Source organism: Lolium rigidum, chromosome 1, assembly GCF_022539505.1.
Source record: "Lolium rigidum isolate FL_2022 chromosome 1, APGP_CSIRO_Lrig_0.1, whole genome shotgun sequence".
Lineage (NCBI taxonomy): Eukaryota > Viridiplantae > Streptophyta > Magnoliopsida > Poales > Poaceae > Lolium > Lolium rigidum.
Window position 1 is genome coordinate 325,206,651 of NC_061508.1, and position 15,278 is coordinate 325,221,928.

General features: G+C 47.2%; 3 protein-coding genes across 3 annotated transcripts; 2 read left to right on the forward strand and 1 right to left on the reverse strand.

The window, feature by feature from the left end:
- On the reverse strand, positions 1-2,275 carry LOC124662736. Its single transcript, XM_047200541.1, has 2 exons — positions 1,090-2,275; positions 1-142 (listed from the first exon to the last, which is right to left on the reverse strand). The coding sequence occupies exon 1, from the start codon at positions 2,273-2,275 to the stop codon at positions 1,094-1,096; it is 1,182 nt and encodes a 393-aa protein (XP_047056497.1). The 3' UTR covers positions 1-142; positions 1,090-1,093.
- A 3,854-nt stretch (positions 2,276-6,129) lies between these two features.
- On the forward strand, positions 6,130-6,663 carry LOC124698997. Its single transcript, XM_047231381.1, has one exon. The coding sequence runs from the start codon at positions 6,152-6,154 to the stop codon at positions 6,602-6,604; it is 453 nt and encodes a 150-aa protein (XP_047087337.1). The 5' UTR covers positions 6,130-6,151; the 3' UTR covers positions 6,605-6,663.
- Positions 6,664-7,650: 987 nt separating this feature from the next.
- On the forward strand, positions 7,651-9,812 carry LOC124662747 (putative disease resistance protein RGA3). The gene has a single exon (XM_047200552.1). It carries the CDS (start codon positions 7,656-7,658, stop codon positions 9,810-9,812), a length of 2,157 nt encoding a protein of 718 aa, XP_047056508.1. The 5' UTR covers positions 7,651-7,655.
- The last annotated feature ends 5,466 nt before the right edge of the window (positions 9,813-15,278 follow it).

Genomic DNA, 15,278 nt, shown 5'->3' on the forward strand with positions numbered 1-15,278 from the left:
ATGACCTTAGCCAAGTGAAGCTCCGTAGATCGCCATCCTGTCATCTTGTAGATAAGTCAGTACCCGGTGCCAAAGCTCCACACTACTGAAATCGCAACCACTTTGAACTCGCAATGCTGATCAGATTTCGACTCCATCAAACCTGAACAAACAAGACAAAAGTTCAGAACGAAGAAGATTTTCCATCCAACATCTGCATGTGCTTATGCACTTATGCAGTCAAGTAGTGTCACATGAAGAGGCAGGATAGGATTGCCAAATTGGTAATATTGATCTTAACTGAACTTGATCATGTGACTGCAAACAATTGCTTAAGTGTGTTTATCACTGTAATCTGCGACACAGGTTGGAATACATTGTGGGACAGAGGCAGCAGAAGATAAAAGAATTGGTCCTATAAAACTTTGGGTCATACAGAATCTTGTTTGTGACCGTACTAGTTATGCAGATTTATTTCAAAACAACATCGCAAGATAAAATCATACGTGTGAAGATGGCTAAAAAAACTTTTCTATGTCGTTGTCTATGAGAAGAAAGTTTACAAAATAAGTTGTCCTTGATTTGAGTGAATTACCTCGAGGTTTAAACAATGCAAAGTAAACTGGATCTACGCTTGTATTCCTTCTACTTTACCTTGAGCATGCAAACTGCTACTCGGAAATAATTGCTGCGATCTGTTTTTTTGTGTGTGATTCCAGCAGCACACTTAGGGTGGCAACGCGGCGTCTGCAAACACCTGTTCCACGCCCCGCAAACAAAAAGCTAGAGCAAATGGAGAAAGGGATTGGAGGAAATTTAATGCAGCTGTAGTGTAAATATATGAAACCCACATCCCGCCCCGCCTGACAGCCTAAGCACATTGATGCACAAGCTACTTGTATGCAATATCTCTTTTTTCTTACTAACCTCATGCTCTTAACACGGTAATTGGAAAGTAAATAATAGAATGGAATTATGTTCCCGGGCTTTCCCACGAGGACAAGAAAATACATATTATACTAAATCAAGTAAGAATTACTGACTGCAGGCAAGTCATGTGATGATTATATGGAGGGAAAGAGCTAACTAGGATGCAAAAAATGATTTTACCACTTCATACTGCCCTTGAAGACAGCAGTGATGGTGGGAAGTTGGTATATATCCGTGTCTCAGAGTTGGGCACTAAACGCATGCGCTGTTTCTCGCAAACACTCTGAAGCTTGAATGTCTTGCTGTCAATTGAGAAATATCCGGTCGGTGCCGAGGATTTTGTCCTTGTCAAGAGCAAGTACCTCTCTGTTGCATCCTCGATACGATAATCGTACCTAGGATCTAGCGAGATTCTCTTCTCAATCTGCCACTGGCTCGGACTCTTGCCTTTGGTTCGCGCAACGGCGTAGCTGAGGACAGATGGAGTTCCGCGATCGAAACCAAATATCCCAATCCTGCCTTCACCTGCCCCCACAATGGCTAGATCTGCCCTTCCCCAGTTACCGGGCGGAAGGTCGGTCATGGAGAACTCCATCCTCTGGGTGTCGAGCACGAGCAACCTTTTCTCCTCCTCGACCAGGTTGCCGAATCGGGCGGTGTCCCAGTAGAAGCAGCCATTAGCATAATGGCACCTGAGTCTCCTGATGGAAGCAGCCATACGCATAGTGGTCGCCTCGCTCCTACCGATGCCATCGCTATAATTCTTGGATGCAGCGGTTTGCCACTGTCCGGTGTTGGACGGGAAGACGAAGGCCACGACCCTAGTGCTGAAATGTGCCACGCAGATCACTCTGAATGCCGTCTCTGGTTCCTGGCCGAGGGGAGCGAGGAAATGCTCCACCGAGGCGGCTAGGTCTTGAGGTAGTGGGGGCAGCAGGACGTACCGCCGGTGCAAGGGGTCGCACACGGCGACCTCCCTGAAAACCGGAGCCCACTCATCGTGTTGGGGGTCGACGAGGAGGACGAGGTTGTCGCGGATGTCCCGGATGGCCCATCGGCAGCGGGAGGGGAGGAATGAGAAGGAGAAATCGGCGGCGTGTGCGAGCGCGCGGGCGGCAGGCGCGGAGGGGTGGGGCGGGAGGGCTGGGTTGAAACCGTCGTGGTCGAGGAAACCGAGGAGTGGCGGGGCGTGGAGGCGGCGGAAGCTCCGGAGGAAGGACCGGTCGGTGACGAGTCGGCGGAAGGAGACGCAGGCGGCGGAGGCGCGCGCGAGGTCTTCTGGGGCCGGTAGCCGGAGGAAGATCTCCATCAGGAGGTGGTCGGGGATCTTCATCAGCCGCGACGACACTTCGTTGCTGGTCGCCATTGGAGGGAGAGTGGAGGCCAACCGGGACGGGACAGGAGAGCCGGCCGCCGGGGAACGTCGACGAGATGCGGCTGTGTGCGGGTGCTGGTGGAGTTGGGAATGGGCTTGGCCGGTCATAACGTGCCCTGGTTTAAGGGCTTGTCAGGCCCAGCATCTCAGTTGAGTTTCATCAGACTACCAAGCAATTCTCAAAAAAAAATAAAAAATCAGACTACCAAGCTTGCAAGAAAAAAAAATGGTGTGCATACTCCCGAGATGTGCACGTTACTTTGAATTTTTTGAAAGAGTGATAATCTTATTCCCCTCCGTCACGTCAATTCGCTACCTATCTCGAGAATTTGGCTAGCATCGCCGTCAAATCATGCGTTGGATGCTCCACTTCTTGCGCCTACAAAAGGATATCGATCTTTGGCATCTAAGGATAGTGTTTTCCATTGGAGATCAAATTTCCAAGCATCCAGGTAAGAACCCATCGTTGGACATGTCCTAAGGTGATATACGTGGACAAGTTTTTCCTCTACAAATTATCTTGCTGGTGAGGGGAGCTCTTCTTCTCGCACCGAAACACACTAGGAACCACGGATCATTGTTAAGTACAATTCTATCTTCTACTATGGTAAGTTTTGTACTCCCCCCAATCCGAAAAATGTGTCAGGCGCCTAATACACATTCATTTTGCATTTAAAACCTTATAATTCATATCAAATGCGAGATCACATACGCAGATGCGCTGTCAGGTACATGCATGTGGGAGCTAGCTTGCCATCACACACACGCACATCACGCGTTGTTACACACTTTTTTCAGAGACACATTTTTGGTGGTTGGTCGTGCTTTGGTGGTGTTTGGTGTTGGCTGTGACGCGGTTTTGAGGCTCGGTGCCTCGCCTCTTCGCTAGTTTTGGATAGAGGTTGGGTTAGACGTGCTTCTCGTTCTCTATGTCGGAGTGTGTTGTAAGCCGAAAGACGAGTGTGGTGTTGTAGCCATTCTTTAGCGTTCTTGTCAGCTTAATATAATAACGGGCACATCCATTGCGGGTTATAATTTTTGTTGTTGTTTTAACCTCCGCCACTCTACTCCTACGGTTCCTAGCGTCAAACTTGCTCGCCAGAGGAAGCCCCTAGGAGGTGGGATCTGGAACCGGCGACCAGCCAAACCCTGGTCAGAGTTCGCCCAGCACACAAGCAGAATCATACACACATGCACGCACGCACACACACATAGATAGAGAGAGACAAGGGAGTAGGGGTACCAAATCGAAATATTGCAGAAACGAAGTGGACGAATCCATGACAGGGCGGCTCGGATCTACGACTTGGCTTTCGCCGGAGCTCACGACCGGCAGCAAGGCTCAGATTCCACCGCTCGGTCACTAGAGCTCCCTACCGCCGCCGTGGCTGCCCGAGCAGGGCACCCATGCCGGTGGCGCTGTGGCAAGGTGCGGACGGAAGGGCTAGCCTTGTGAGGCGGAGGTCTGATGTGGCCGCCAGTCGGAGGCACGGGTCTGCGCCAAGGGTCGGGCTTCCTCATCACCGCTGGTTTCAGAGTGCCCGCAGTCTCTAGTTGTGCTGTCATCGGCCACGGCGAGGCGGGACGGGCGGAGTGGCGTTTTTTTTTATTTCCTGGTTTCTACGGTTTTTTTTATTTATTTACTGTTCAGTGAGGCTGAGCCGGTGCTCATTGGGCAGGCATCTCACCAAGCGTAATCTATGTATCAAATAATAGCCTTACCAAGACTGAACCGTGTTGCGTGGTCAGCTTCTCAGACCAATGATAAGATGATAGAACCACCCGTCCTGTAGGAACCTGACTGGAAACTTCATCATTTTCATGGTCAACGTGTAGTACAATTCTATCATATACATTAAGCATGTTGGTTATTAGATAACCTTGTTGTCCCGTTTAACCTTGTTGTGAATTGACCAAGCCAATGTGATATCTGTGCATTATTGCAAAGTCTTAAGACTACTGAGTCATGTACAGCAACTACCATTTCATAAAATTAGAATAAACCAATCAAGTCACATGTTGGTATCAAGTTGTCCCTTATTATAACCCAAACCTGTGAGAAATAATGTATCGTATTCAGGAATCTCTCTCAACTGGTACTTGTTTATGGAGAAAATTACAAAAAACCACCACATTACAAGCAAGTGTTTCAAGAAACCACCACTATTCGGAAAATTTTCAAAAAACCACCGGTCTACAGGTAACACGTAACTGATAGCACTGATTCGTCGCTAATGCTGGTTTAATAGCCAAACTGACATGTAGGTCCCGCTGTCAGGCTGATGTGGCGACTGATTAACGTTGAAGGGAGAAGCTGCATATATTGGTTCTAGTTCTGGACTTTTTTGTAAATTTTTTTTTCTTTTCCTTATTATTTTCACACAACCCTCTCGATCCCGCCGTCTTCTCCGTGATGAGCGCGCCGCCGCAGCGGGCTTCTCCCAGATGCGAGCGCCGCCGTGGTCGGCGGAGTCCATGTGGCCGGCGGAGTCCCTGTGGCTTCCTCGCGCCCCGACTAAGCGGCGGAGTCCTTGTGGCCGGTGGAGGAATCCATGTGGCCGGCGGCGGAGTCCCTGTGGCCGGTGGCCGGTGGCGGAATCCATGTGGCCGGCGGCGGAGTCCCTGTGGCCGGCGGAGAAGGCCCATGTGGCCGGCGGAGTCCCTGTGGCCGGCGGCGAAGGCCCTGTGGCCGTCCCCGCTCTCGCCGGCGAGAAGACCTCTCCCAACCAGTGCGCCGCCCCCATCCCCGGCGCCCACGTCCTCCCCTCCCCGACCTTGCTTGCGTCTGTGGCCATCCCTGGCCAGCGCTCGCCGCCGCTCACTTCTTCCACGCGCCCGCGCTTGCCTGAGCCTGCGGCCGCCTCCGCTCGGATCTTGGCCGGACGTTGAGAAGATGAAGTCGGGAGAGCAGAGCTCGGCCGCCGTCCACGGGGAAGATGGCGGCCCGTCCAGAGTGCATCGCCGTCGGCATCGAGCCCCTAGCGCCGGACCCATGCCCCCGTGCCCACCCGCGGCTGCCGGAGACCCCTGCCCTTGCCCATGCCGGAGATCTCGCCAGAGCTCTCGCGTCGCGCCCGAACGCGGCCGCCTCGCCGGAGCTGGAGCCCGCCCATCCTTGCCCAAGCCGGAGCTCACCACGCCCGCACGCGCCCGCCCTCACCGGAGCTGGAGCCCGCCCGTCCCTGCCTATGCTGGAGCTCACAGCGCCCCCACGCGGTCGCCCTCGCCGATCGAACCCATCGAGCTGGGGAGGCGCCGGCGACCGAGCTCTGGCGAGGTGGATGGGCGGCGGCGGCGGCGATTGGGAGCGGCGCGGGCGGGCTCCGGGAGGCACGACGCCTGAGGTGGAGCTGGGGAGGCGCAGGCGAGGTGGATGGGCGGCGCCGGCGGCGATTGGGAGCGGCGCGGACGGCCTATACAGTCAGCTCGTATACAATTTGGAAGCATAGAAAAAAAAGACAGGAAAAATTAAAAAGAGAAATAAATAAATTGTAAAAGAGAGGAGAGGAGCTGACGTGTGGGTCCGCAAAAATTTATAATGTACGAAGGGCTTTTTTGCAAAGTGCACATGCCACCTCAGCCCAGCAGCAGGACCCACATGTCAGTTTGGCCATTAAACGACTGTTAGACACGAATCAGTGCTATTTGTTACGTGTTACCTGTAGACTGGTGGTTTTTTGAAAAAAAATTGAATAGTGGTGGTCTTTTGAAACACTTGCCTCTAATGTGGTGGTTTTTTGTAATTTTCTCCTTGTTTATGTTACTTAGCTGTCTTCAAGGTCGACCAGGTGCGTTACCCTGCAGGGTCAATGTACACACATATCTTGCAGCCTTAGCTAGCCTTCTCCCCCTATCTGAAATCTTGAAATGGCGGATCCAATTAGCATTAGTGCTGCTGTAGGATGGGGCGTGACCGCAGTAGGTTGGCTCGCCTCACCCATCATTTCTAGGGTCCTCAACAAAGGTTTCGCCCTCCTCGAGTTCAACGCACGAGAGAAGCTGAAGATACTTGATATACAAGTTTTACAGCTACAGCGGGTGATGGAGGTAGTTGATGAGAGCACTTACAGGGTTCGCTTGGAGCCACTGCTAGAAAAGCTCAAATCTGCTTTCTATGAAGCCGAAGACATCTTAGATCGTGTTGAGTACCAGAGTCTCAAGAAGCAGATCCAGGATGCCAAGTCGAGCGGGAGCAAGATGGATTTGCTGACGAAGAATCTTCGGTCTGCCATGCCAAGCTCCCCCCTAAAAGATGAGGTTCATGTGTTCTCCTTTGTTGCAAGTATTCCCATCTTTTTGTTCCATGTAGATATATGTTAACGAGAAAAACTAGGGAACTGTAGGTACCAAGAAGAATGCATTCTCACCTATTTTCCACAGTTATGTAATTAGCTAGATGATAAGGTCTTGATATACTGGGAACGCATACACACTTCACATTAACGCGGGGAAGTCGGGGAAGTCAAGCAGGCGGCAGCGAATAGAGTAGATTAGCCAAGTTATTCTAGAATCATCCAAGACTGTTCCACTCTCCCACTAGCAGCGTTCTTCCACAAGCTCCTTGTGAAGCTATGATAGTAGACTGCTTGGTCCTATCCTGATAGGACAATCATGTCTCTCGATGAACTCTTACTCTCCTACGGCAGCGCCTTGGTCGTGAGAGCAACTCCAATAATATAGCCGGTTGTTGGCTATAAGCAAGATGCCATGTCATCTATAGTCAACATGTAGCCAACAAGTACAATAGTTGGCTATAAGAATGTACTACTTTTTCAATGCATGACCCACCTTTCATTCACACACCTTGCCTAGGAGCACGTGCTAGAGCTAGCTCTTGCATAAGAGCACACTCACACTCTCTCTCCTCTTCTCTCTCATCCAACTAGACACAAATATATTATTTTAATCCTTATAGCCAGCTGACTAGACCTTATTATACTTGCTCTGATTGTGCCAAGACTCAAGAAGGCATTATATAAAACTGAAGTAGCAGGAAAGGCTGGACCCATCCGCCTTGGAACCCACGGCGAACACACGTAGGAGTCGAGGCATACTGCAAGTGTCATGAACAACAGAGATTAGTGAAGTATCGACCATATGACGTGTTGAGAATATGCAATGCCTTAATAGGATACGGATGTCCAATTCAACCTTAATAGAAAACAAATCTATCCTTGGGCCCAATCAATTTTAACCGTTAGATCTAATATATATTACACACTTAAATGTGTAGTAGAATGCACTGTAAAATCTCCCATGAGAGAGAGAGAGAGAGCCCTTACTTTGCATTGGCATATGTAATAAGCCTATATTCAGGAAGATTACTTGGTAGGCTCAACTTACCGGTTATTTGTCTTTGCAGGAGAGTGGCATGTCAAAATCGCAGCTGAGGAAGAGCCTAAATAAGATAGAAAGTGCTGTAAGCGATGCATGTAAAGTTTTGGAACAACTGAACTTGCCAGGTGTACGTAATGATAAGGGGAGACGAGTTGTTTCTACCAGTTCATGTACTGCAGGCATTACTGTACGTCCTCTAAGAGTAATTGGCCGAGATCCAGATCGTGACAAGATCATAGCAATGCTTCATGAGAGCGAACACCAGTTTCAAGTAAATACTGTTAGTGGTACATGTTATTCTGTAATTGGCATTCATGGGATCGCCGGATCTGGGAAATCAACACTTGCACGATGTGTTTATGATCATGAGAAAATGGAAGACCATTTCGATATTGTCATGTGGATTCATGTTTCCCAGAAGTTCTCTTTGGATTCCATTTTCCGTGAAATGTTTGAGGGGGCTACAGATGAAGAATGCCCGAAATTTAGTAGTCTTAACGTCCTAAAGGAAAGGCTAGAGAAGAAACTTCGTGGAAAACGGATTTTGGTGGTACTAGATGATGTCTGGTACAACAATAGGAATTCGGAAGACCGTGAAGAACTACAGAAGTTAATTTCTCCGCTGCATGTTGGGAAGGCAGGAAGCAGAATCTTGGTGACTAGTCGAACTGAAGCTGCATTAGTAACTCTGGGTGCAATAAAAGAGAGATGTATTCCAATATCAGACCTGGATGATAAAGTGTTCCTTGAAATGTTCATGCATTATGCACTTCAAGGAGCAAGGGTAAGTGACAATGATCGAAGAATTCTTGAAATGATTGGAGAGGATATTGCAAAAAAGCTAAAGAGATCACCTCTAGCAGCCAGGACAGTGGGTTCACGGCTCCATGAGACACAAACTGTTGAGTTTTGGAGGAGTGTGAAAGATCGAGACCTTTTGAACGATACGATGGGAGCTCTGTGGTGGAGCTACCAGTATCTTGATGAGCAGGTCAGGCGATGCTTTTCTTACTGTAGTATTTTTCCCAGACGACACCGATTGAAACGTGATGAGTTAGTTAAGTTGTGGGTGGCAGAAGGGTTTATAAAGACTAGTAAGTCTGAAGAGGAAATGGAAGATGTTGCTAAGGATTATTTTGATGAAGTGTTGTCGGCCTCATTTCTGCAATTAGGAGGGAAAGAAAAGCTATATGGAAGTGATCAACATGTTGATTACTTTACGATTCATGATCTGCTGTGTGATTTAGCAGAGGAGGTTGCCGGACGAGATTGCTTCAGGGTTGAGAAAGGCTACACAGGAGAACTTCCTCAAGATGTTCGCTATCTTTTTGTTTGGACTTATAATAGAGGGTTCCTTACTAAGATGTCTGAATTGAAAAATTTACGCACTCTAATCATCAATGACAAGATTGGAACATTCGACCATGGTGACTTTGAAAGTGTGTTCCCTATATTCATGGGACTACGGAAATTGCGGGTACTGAAATTGAATTTGAAGGGATATGGTTTCCGTACGTTCTCATTTCCAGATTCTATTGATCAGTTGAAGCATCTGCGTTATTTTGCTTTTGAGGTGGCTGCGTCTACCAAGCTAAATTTACCGGCCGCTTTTACCAAGCTCTACCACATGCAGGTGGTTGATTTTGGTGTTTGCAAAAAAATGGCGTTTTCTAGTGGTGAAGATATGATGAACCTCGTGAATTTGCGCAGTGTACTCAGTTGGGCAGATCTGGATTTTCCAAACATTGGGAGGCTGATATGTCTCAATATGTTACCATTCTTCACAATAAGGAAAGAAAAAGGGTACGAGTCACATCAGCTGAAACACCTAAACAAGCTTCAAGACAAGCTGCAGATCCACGGTCTTCAGAATATTAAGAGCAAGGGGGAGGCTCTTGAAGTCAATCTTGCTGCCAAGGAAAAACTCACAGAACTGGTACTTGTATGGCATTGGGATGATGAGAGCTGCAGTCCAGAAGTCGAAGAAGAGGTGCTTGAGGGTCTTTGCCCATCCAAGTATCTTGAAAGACTAGAGATAAGGGGGTACCATGGTATGAAGCTACCAAACTGGATGATGGGTGAGCATAAGGGCGGCCCAAAGAACCTACAAGAACTTCGCTTTACCAGATGTACTCCCTTCATCTCACGAAACATGTCAAAGATTTATAAAAATTTGAATGTATACGACTAAGGGAAAATGCAAAATGTCATGTAATAGTGTGGACCACACGATTTATTTGCTTCCTATGATTTGCATATTTTGTAATGCTCTCTCCGTTCCATAGAAGTCTGAGATTTGTCTAAATTCAGATGTAAATAAATGCTATTTATTATGGGGTGGAGGGAGTACCATGAAAATTGAATTTAGCTGCTCACTGTGGTTTGTAACATTGTCGAATGATGAACGCTTAATTTTTTTATTTGCTAGGAATAAGGGTTGCGAACTACATACAAGGTCAGGGGGTCAGCCAGGTACAGATATCTCCATCAGACTATTACTCACGGCTGCAACTCAGGATTATGAACATTGAAACATAGTGTCAACTACTGGTTGCTGCGCTGAATAACCAAGATTACGATCCTTCGCCCTCTACCGATGTTCATAATCTCTCCCTGCTACATACATGGTCGGCCAAATCCAAAAATTTCCAGCAACTCACGCTACTCCATCTCTTTGACGGTGCCGTAGCATTGTCCATCGTCGCCGTAGGAGAACCATGTGCCCGTATACGCCGAGCAGTAGCACCCAGACGCAGAATCGTAGAAATACCCCGTGCTGCTGCTGTAGTAGTAGCCCGACGCCGGATCATAGACGTAGTCCGAGCCCCCGACGCCGGCTCCCTCGCCAGCCTGCGCCGCCGCCGTACCCGAAGCGTCGCCCGGCGTATCCGGCTGATCGGGATCGACCGCCTGTCCACCGGCGCCAACGTCTGTGGCTGTTTCCGCTCCGGCGTCGACGTAGGCACGAGTGGTGGCGGCGGCGGCGGCGGCGGCGGCGGTAGGGTCGGCTTGGTATCCTTCTTCGACCTCCTGCGCGGCAGCGGAAGCGGAAGCAGAGGCACGGGCACGGCGGCGGTACTCGTAGGCCCAGGCCGCCTCCTCGAACGCCTCGCGGTCGTGGGAGTAGGCGTCGAGGTCGCCGCGGTCGAACAGCTCCGCCGCCGCGTCCGTCAGCTCGTCGAACGCGCGCCGCGTAGCCTCGTCCATCCTGCTGCTAGCAGTCCCGCGCGCGCCGGCGGCGCCGCCGAGCCCCTTGAGCCGCCTGAGGGCGCGCGGGACCGTCTCGCCGGGCTCCAGGATGCCGACCACCCGCTTCCTGATGTCGAACAGGGCGCGGGAGGCGACGAGGTCGTCGACCAGGCGCTCGTCCTCCTCCTGCTTCCTCAGGGCCTTCCTGGCGCGCTTCGTGGCGGCGGGGCCGGCGGGAGCGGTGTCGGCGGGGCCCAGCCAGGCGTCCTCCTTCGTGCCGCCCCGCGCCGCGCGCTCCACGAACGTGCCGTTCTCGTCGAGGAACCCGGTGGAGGAGTTGCAGCCGCCGCCGCCACCCTCTTCGTCGTCGTCGTCCACGAAGTCGTAGCGTCGTGCTCCGGAGGCCTTGTAGATGTCGCCGTCTGCGGGCGGGCGCTTGGTGCCGCGCGGCGGCGGCTGCTCCGTCGGTGCCTCCATAGATCGATCGATCGATCGGCAGAGGTACGTCGGCGGCGGGATGGTTGTGATCTGATTGGGGAAAAGAGAACGGATCTGTCACGAGAAGGGCCTGACGAGGGAGATAATATGCTGTGCGTACTCGTGTTCGTGTACCGGTCGGATTTCCTTTGGACCGGCACGGTTACAGCCAAGTAGGTCTCGCCGGGTTCCAGTTTTGCGCACGTCCACCGCCATCGCCGACAAACCCTACGGCGTTCCAGTCGATGGTGAAACACAGCGTTTTTTTTCTTTTTCTTCGACTGATTTTTACCCGAGGGCAACGACATCCACTTGCCGCAATTCTCAGCCTTTCACCGTCCCAAAAATTAAACGAAATTCCAACTCAAATTTCTTTGAGGGTGTCTCCAATGTGAAAATAAGGTTGGTCTTAAGAGCTCTATATCTCGGCAACAAAACCTCAGTATTGTAGTACCATCAAGAAGAAGATCGGGAGGACTCTAGCTTTTGTGGACTGACGAGTTAGATATATCTATTCAGATGGACTCCTTTCATCTCATCCTCGCTATAGCAAAGGATAAATCCACTAATAATTTCTTTGGCTTAGGTTGTATATATGGAGACCCTTACCATAACTATATCAGTACTATATGGAGCCAGGTTTCTGATTTTGCTAATGTTCATAGCAACCTCCCTATCGTATGTTTAGGAGATATGAATGACATTATGTATGAAACTGAGAAAAGTAATGATAATGTCAACTACTTGCGTATGGCTATGTTTAAAGATCTCATTAAGTAAGCTGATTTGTTTGATCTTAGTTATAATGGCCCTGCTTACACTTGGACTAATAGACGTTTTTCTTCCACTCCTTTATTTCAACGTCTAGACAGATGTTTAGCTAATAATCAATGGTGCGTGAATTATCCTATAACCAGAGTCTACAACATGCCTTTAATCTATAGCTTCAGTGATCATGCACCCATCTTGCTTTCTACCAATGGCAGAGCAAATAATACAAGAACTCATTTCAAATTTGAAAATTGGTGGCTAAAAGAAGAAGATTTCCAAACCTATGCTAAAAAAACTCTTGGCAGCAATCTATAGGGAAATCCTATCATCGTAGAACTAATCATTTGGCTAACTCTCTGAAAATTTGGTGCAAAAAGAAAAAAGCCTCTTCAGTAGGAGCTTAAAGATCTAGAAATAGAAACTTCAAATTTACAGAGTGCTCCTACTAATCAGCAAGATTTTTCAAAGGAACAACAACTGGTCACAAGATATGAACAAGCTACTACTAAACTGAATGACTTCTATGTGCAGAGAGCAAAGAAAAGCTGGGCTAAAGATGGTGATAGAAACACGGCTTTTTTCCACAGAGCAGTAGCAAAGAGGAAAAGAAGAAACTCTATTGTGTCTATTAAAGATGAACAAAATGTAACCCACTTTATGCCTGACCAAATTGCAAATACTTTTGTTCTCTATTTCAGATCCATCTTTGCATCACAATCCACACAACATGTTGCTCCAAGAATTCCTACATCTCCTCCTCAAAGCAATGATTTCACTGATTCAATTCCAACAAAAGAGGAAATTTGGGAAACACTCAAAGGTATGAAAAGAAATGCTTCTCCTGGTCCTGATGGGTTTAATGTAGAATTTTATTTAGCCACCTGGGATTGGATAGGAGATGATGTGCATGCTATTATTAACAACTTCTTCCACACTGGAATTTTGCCTCCTCAATCAAATAAAACACACATTGCCCTAATTCCAAAAAAGCTCATATCTCAGGTTCCTGCTGATTACAGACCAATTTGCCTTTGCAATGTTATTTATAAAATTATCACAAAATGTCTGGCAAATAGGCTTAAACAACATCTTCCTGACCATATCCATCCCTCACAACAAGCTTTCATTGAAGGAAGAAAAATCATTGATAACATCATTATTGCCCAGGAAATTACCCACTCTTTCCAACTCTCTTCCTGGGAGCAAAAGGCTTTCATGTTGAAAATTGATTTAGCCAAGGCTTTTGATAGGATGGAATGGAATTTCATCCTCTTGGCCCTTGCTCGTAAAGGACTGCATGGTCATTTCATCAATCTCATTCATGCCTGCATTTCGACCCCTTCTTTCTCGGTTATTATAAATGGTCAATCTTATGAAAATTTTACCAGCTCTAGAGGAGTCAGACAGGGTTTCCCCATTTCCCCATACTTGTTTGTGCTTGCAATAAATGAATTATCAATTCAGCTTCAACAAGGCCTTTCTCAAGCAACTTTAAATGGTATAACTCTTGGACCAAACTGCCCTCCCATCCACTCCTTTTTGTTTGCGGATGACTTACTCATATGTGGAAATGAAACTCAACAGGAAGGTCTAGCCATCAAACATATTCTTCAAAGCTTTCGTCAACACTCAGGTCAAATTCCAAACTGGGGCAAATCAGGAATTATTTTCAGCAAATTAGTTGACAACAATACCCAAAATCAGCTTAAAGCCATTTTCCATGTCCCTGATATTAATGAAAAATTTATCCATCTTGGCCATCCTCTGATCTTGCCGGTAAAAAATAGATCTGAGGCTTACAATTTTGTTCTAGCAAAATTTATATCAAAGCTATCAACATACAAAGCAAAGTCTCTATCTCATGCTGCCATGCTAGAACTGATTAAATCTGTCTTTTCATCCATTCCTGTCTACTACATGTCCAACATCATTTTCTCTAAGAAATTTCATGCAAAAATTACTGCCATTATAAGAAATTTCTGGTGGACAGGTATTAATAATGACCCTACTCATAAACCTTTATGCCTAGCTGCTTGGAAAAACATTTGTGCCCCAACTAAAGAGGGAGGCTTAGGCATCAGAAACATCTCAACAGTCAACCATGCTCTTATTCTTACATCCATCTGGAGAATAGCAGAAAACTATCAAACTATCAGAGCCAAATTCATCTAATTCTCAAGTCAAAATATTTTGCTGATACTGCTATTTGGAGAGCTAAGTCAAATTTACCTAAATCTTCTTACTGGACCTCAGTAATGAAAACTCTCCATCTTCTCAAACAGAATTCCTTTTACCAAATATCTCAAGGAAGCATATCTATTTGGATCACTCCTTGGTGTAACTCTTGGGAAACAATTTATGATGATCTAATTATCCAAGAACCCCATTTTGCTTATCCTGCTGTGATTAAGGATCTATGGATCCCTCATACAAAGCAATGGAATGTTGGTTTGATTGATACTCTCTTTCAAAGAAACACAGCTAAAGCTATCAAAGCTATTAAAATTATTCCCAACGATGAACCTGATATTCTATGTTGGAAGCTAACCCCAAATGGCAAATGTAACACCAAATCTTCTTATAAAACTTGTTTGCGGGCTCTTTTTGATGCAGGTTCTCCTATGCAAGTGCCTCCTGATGATAGAGCGCTAAACCTTTCGCACAAAATCTGGGATAACAAAGAGCTGCTGCCAAGAATCAAGACATTTGCATTTAGAATAATAAGACGTGCCATCCCCATAGGAGAAAGAGCATCAAGGTACTCCAGGCATATTTCTAATATTTGTTGCAGGTGTGGACTACAAGAAAATGATACTCATTTATTTTTCACTTGCATTTTTGCTAGAGCTGCTTGGTTTCATTCTCCATGGTACCTTAGAATGGATTTAATTGCCCAAAATTCTCAAAATATTCATACTACTGTGCTTCAACTCCTAGCTTTAGATCATCCGCATATCAACATTCCAAATATTTTTACTTTCCTTTGGTGTCTTTGGAAGATGAGAAATGAAAAGCTATTCAACAATTTGAATGGACAACCCAATCAAGTAATCATAAGAACAAATGCCTTGCTCAATAGCTTACAAATTCATAAAACTCTGACTCTACATGCAAAAGCCTTCATAACCCCAGTGGAGCTATCATATTCTGGTCCAATTTTTGTTGTTGATGCAGCTTGGAAGAAAAGAGCAAATGGACAATCTTCAAAAGCAGGAGTTGG

Bases quoted from the DNA above. Each gene is read 5' to 3' on its own strand.
- LOC124662736 (XM_047200541.1), bottom strand. From the start codon at position 2,275: ATGGCGACCAGCAACGAAGTGTCGTCGCGGCTGATGAAGATCCCCGAC.
- LOC124698997 (XM_047231381.1), top strand. From the start codon at position 6,152: ATGGCGGATCCAATTAGCATTAGTGCTGCTGTAGGATGGGGCGTGACC.
- LOC124662747 (XM_047200552.1), top strand. From the start codon at position 7,656: ATGTCAAAATCGCAGCTGAGGAAGAGCCTAAATAAGATAGAAAGTGCT.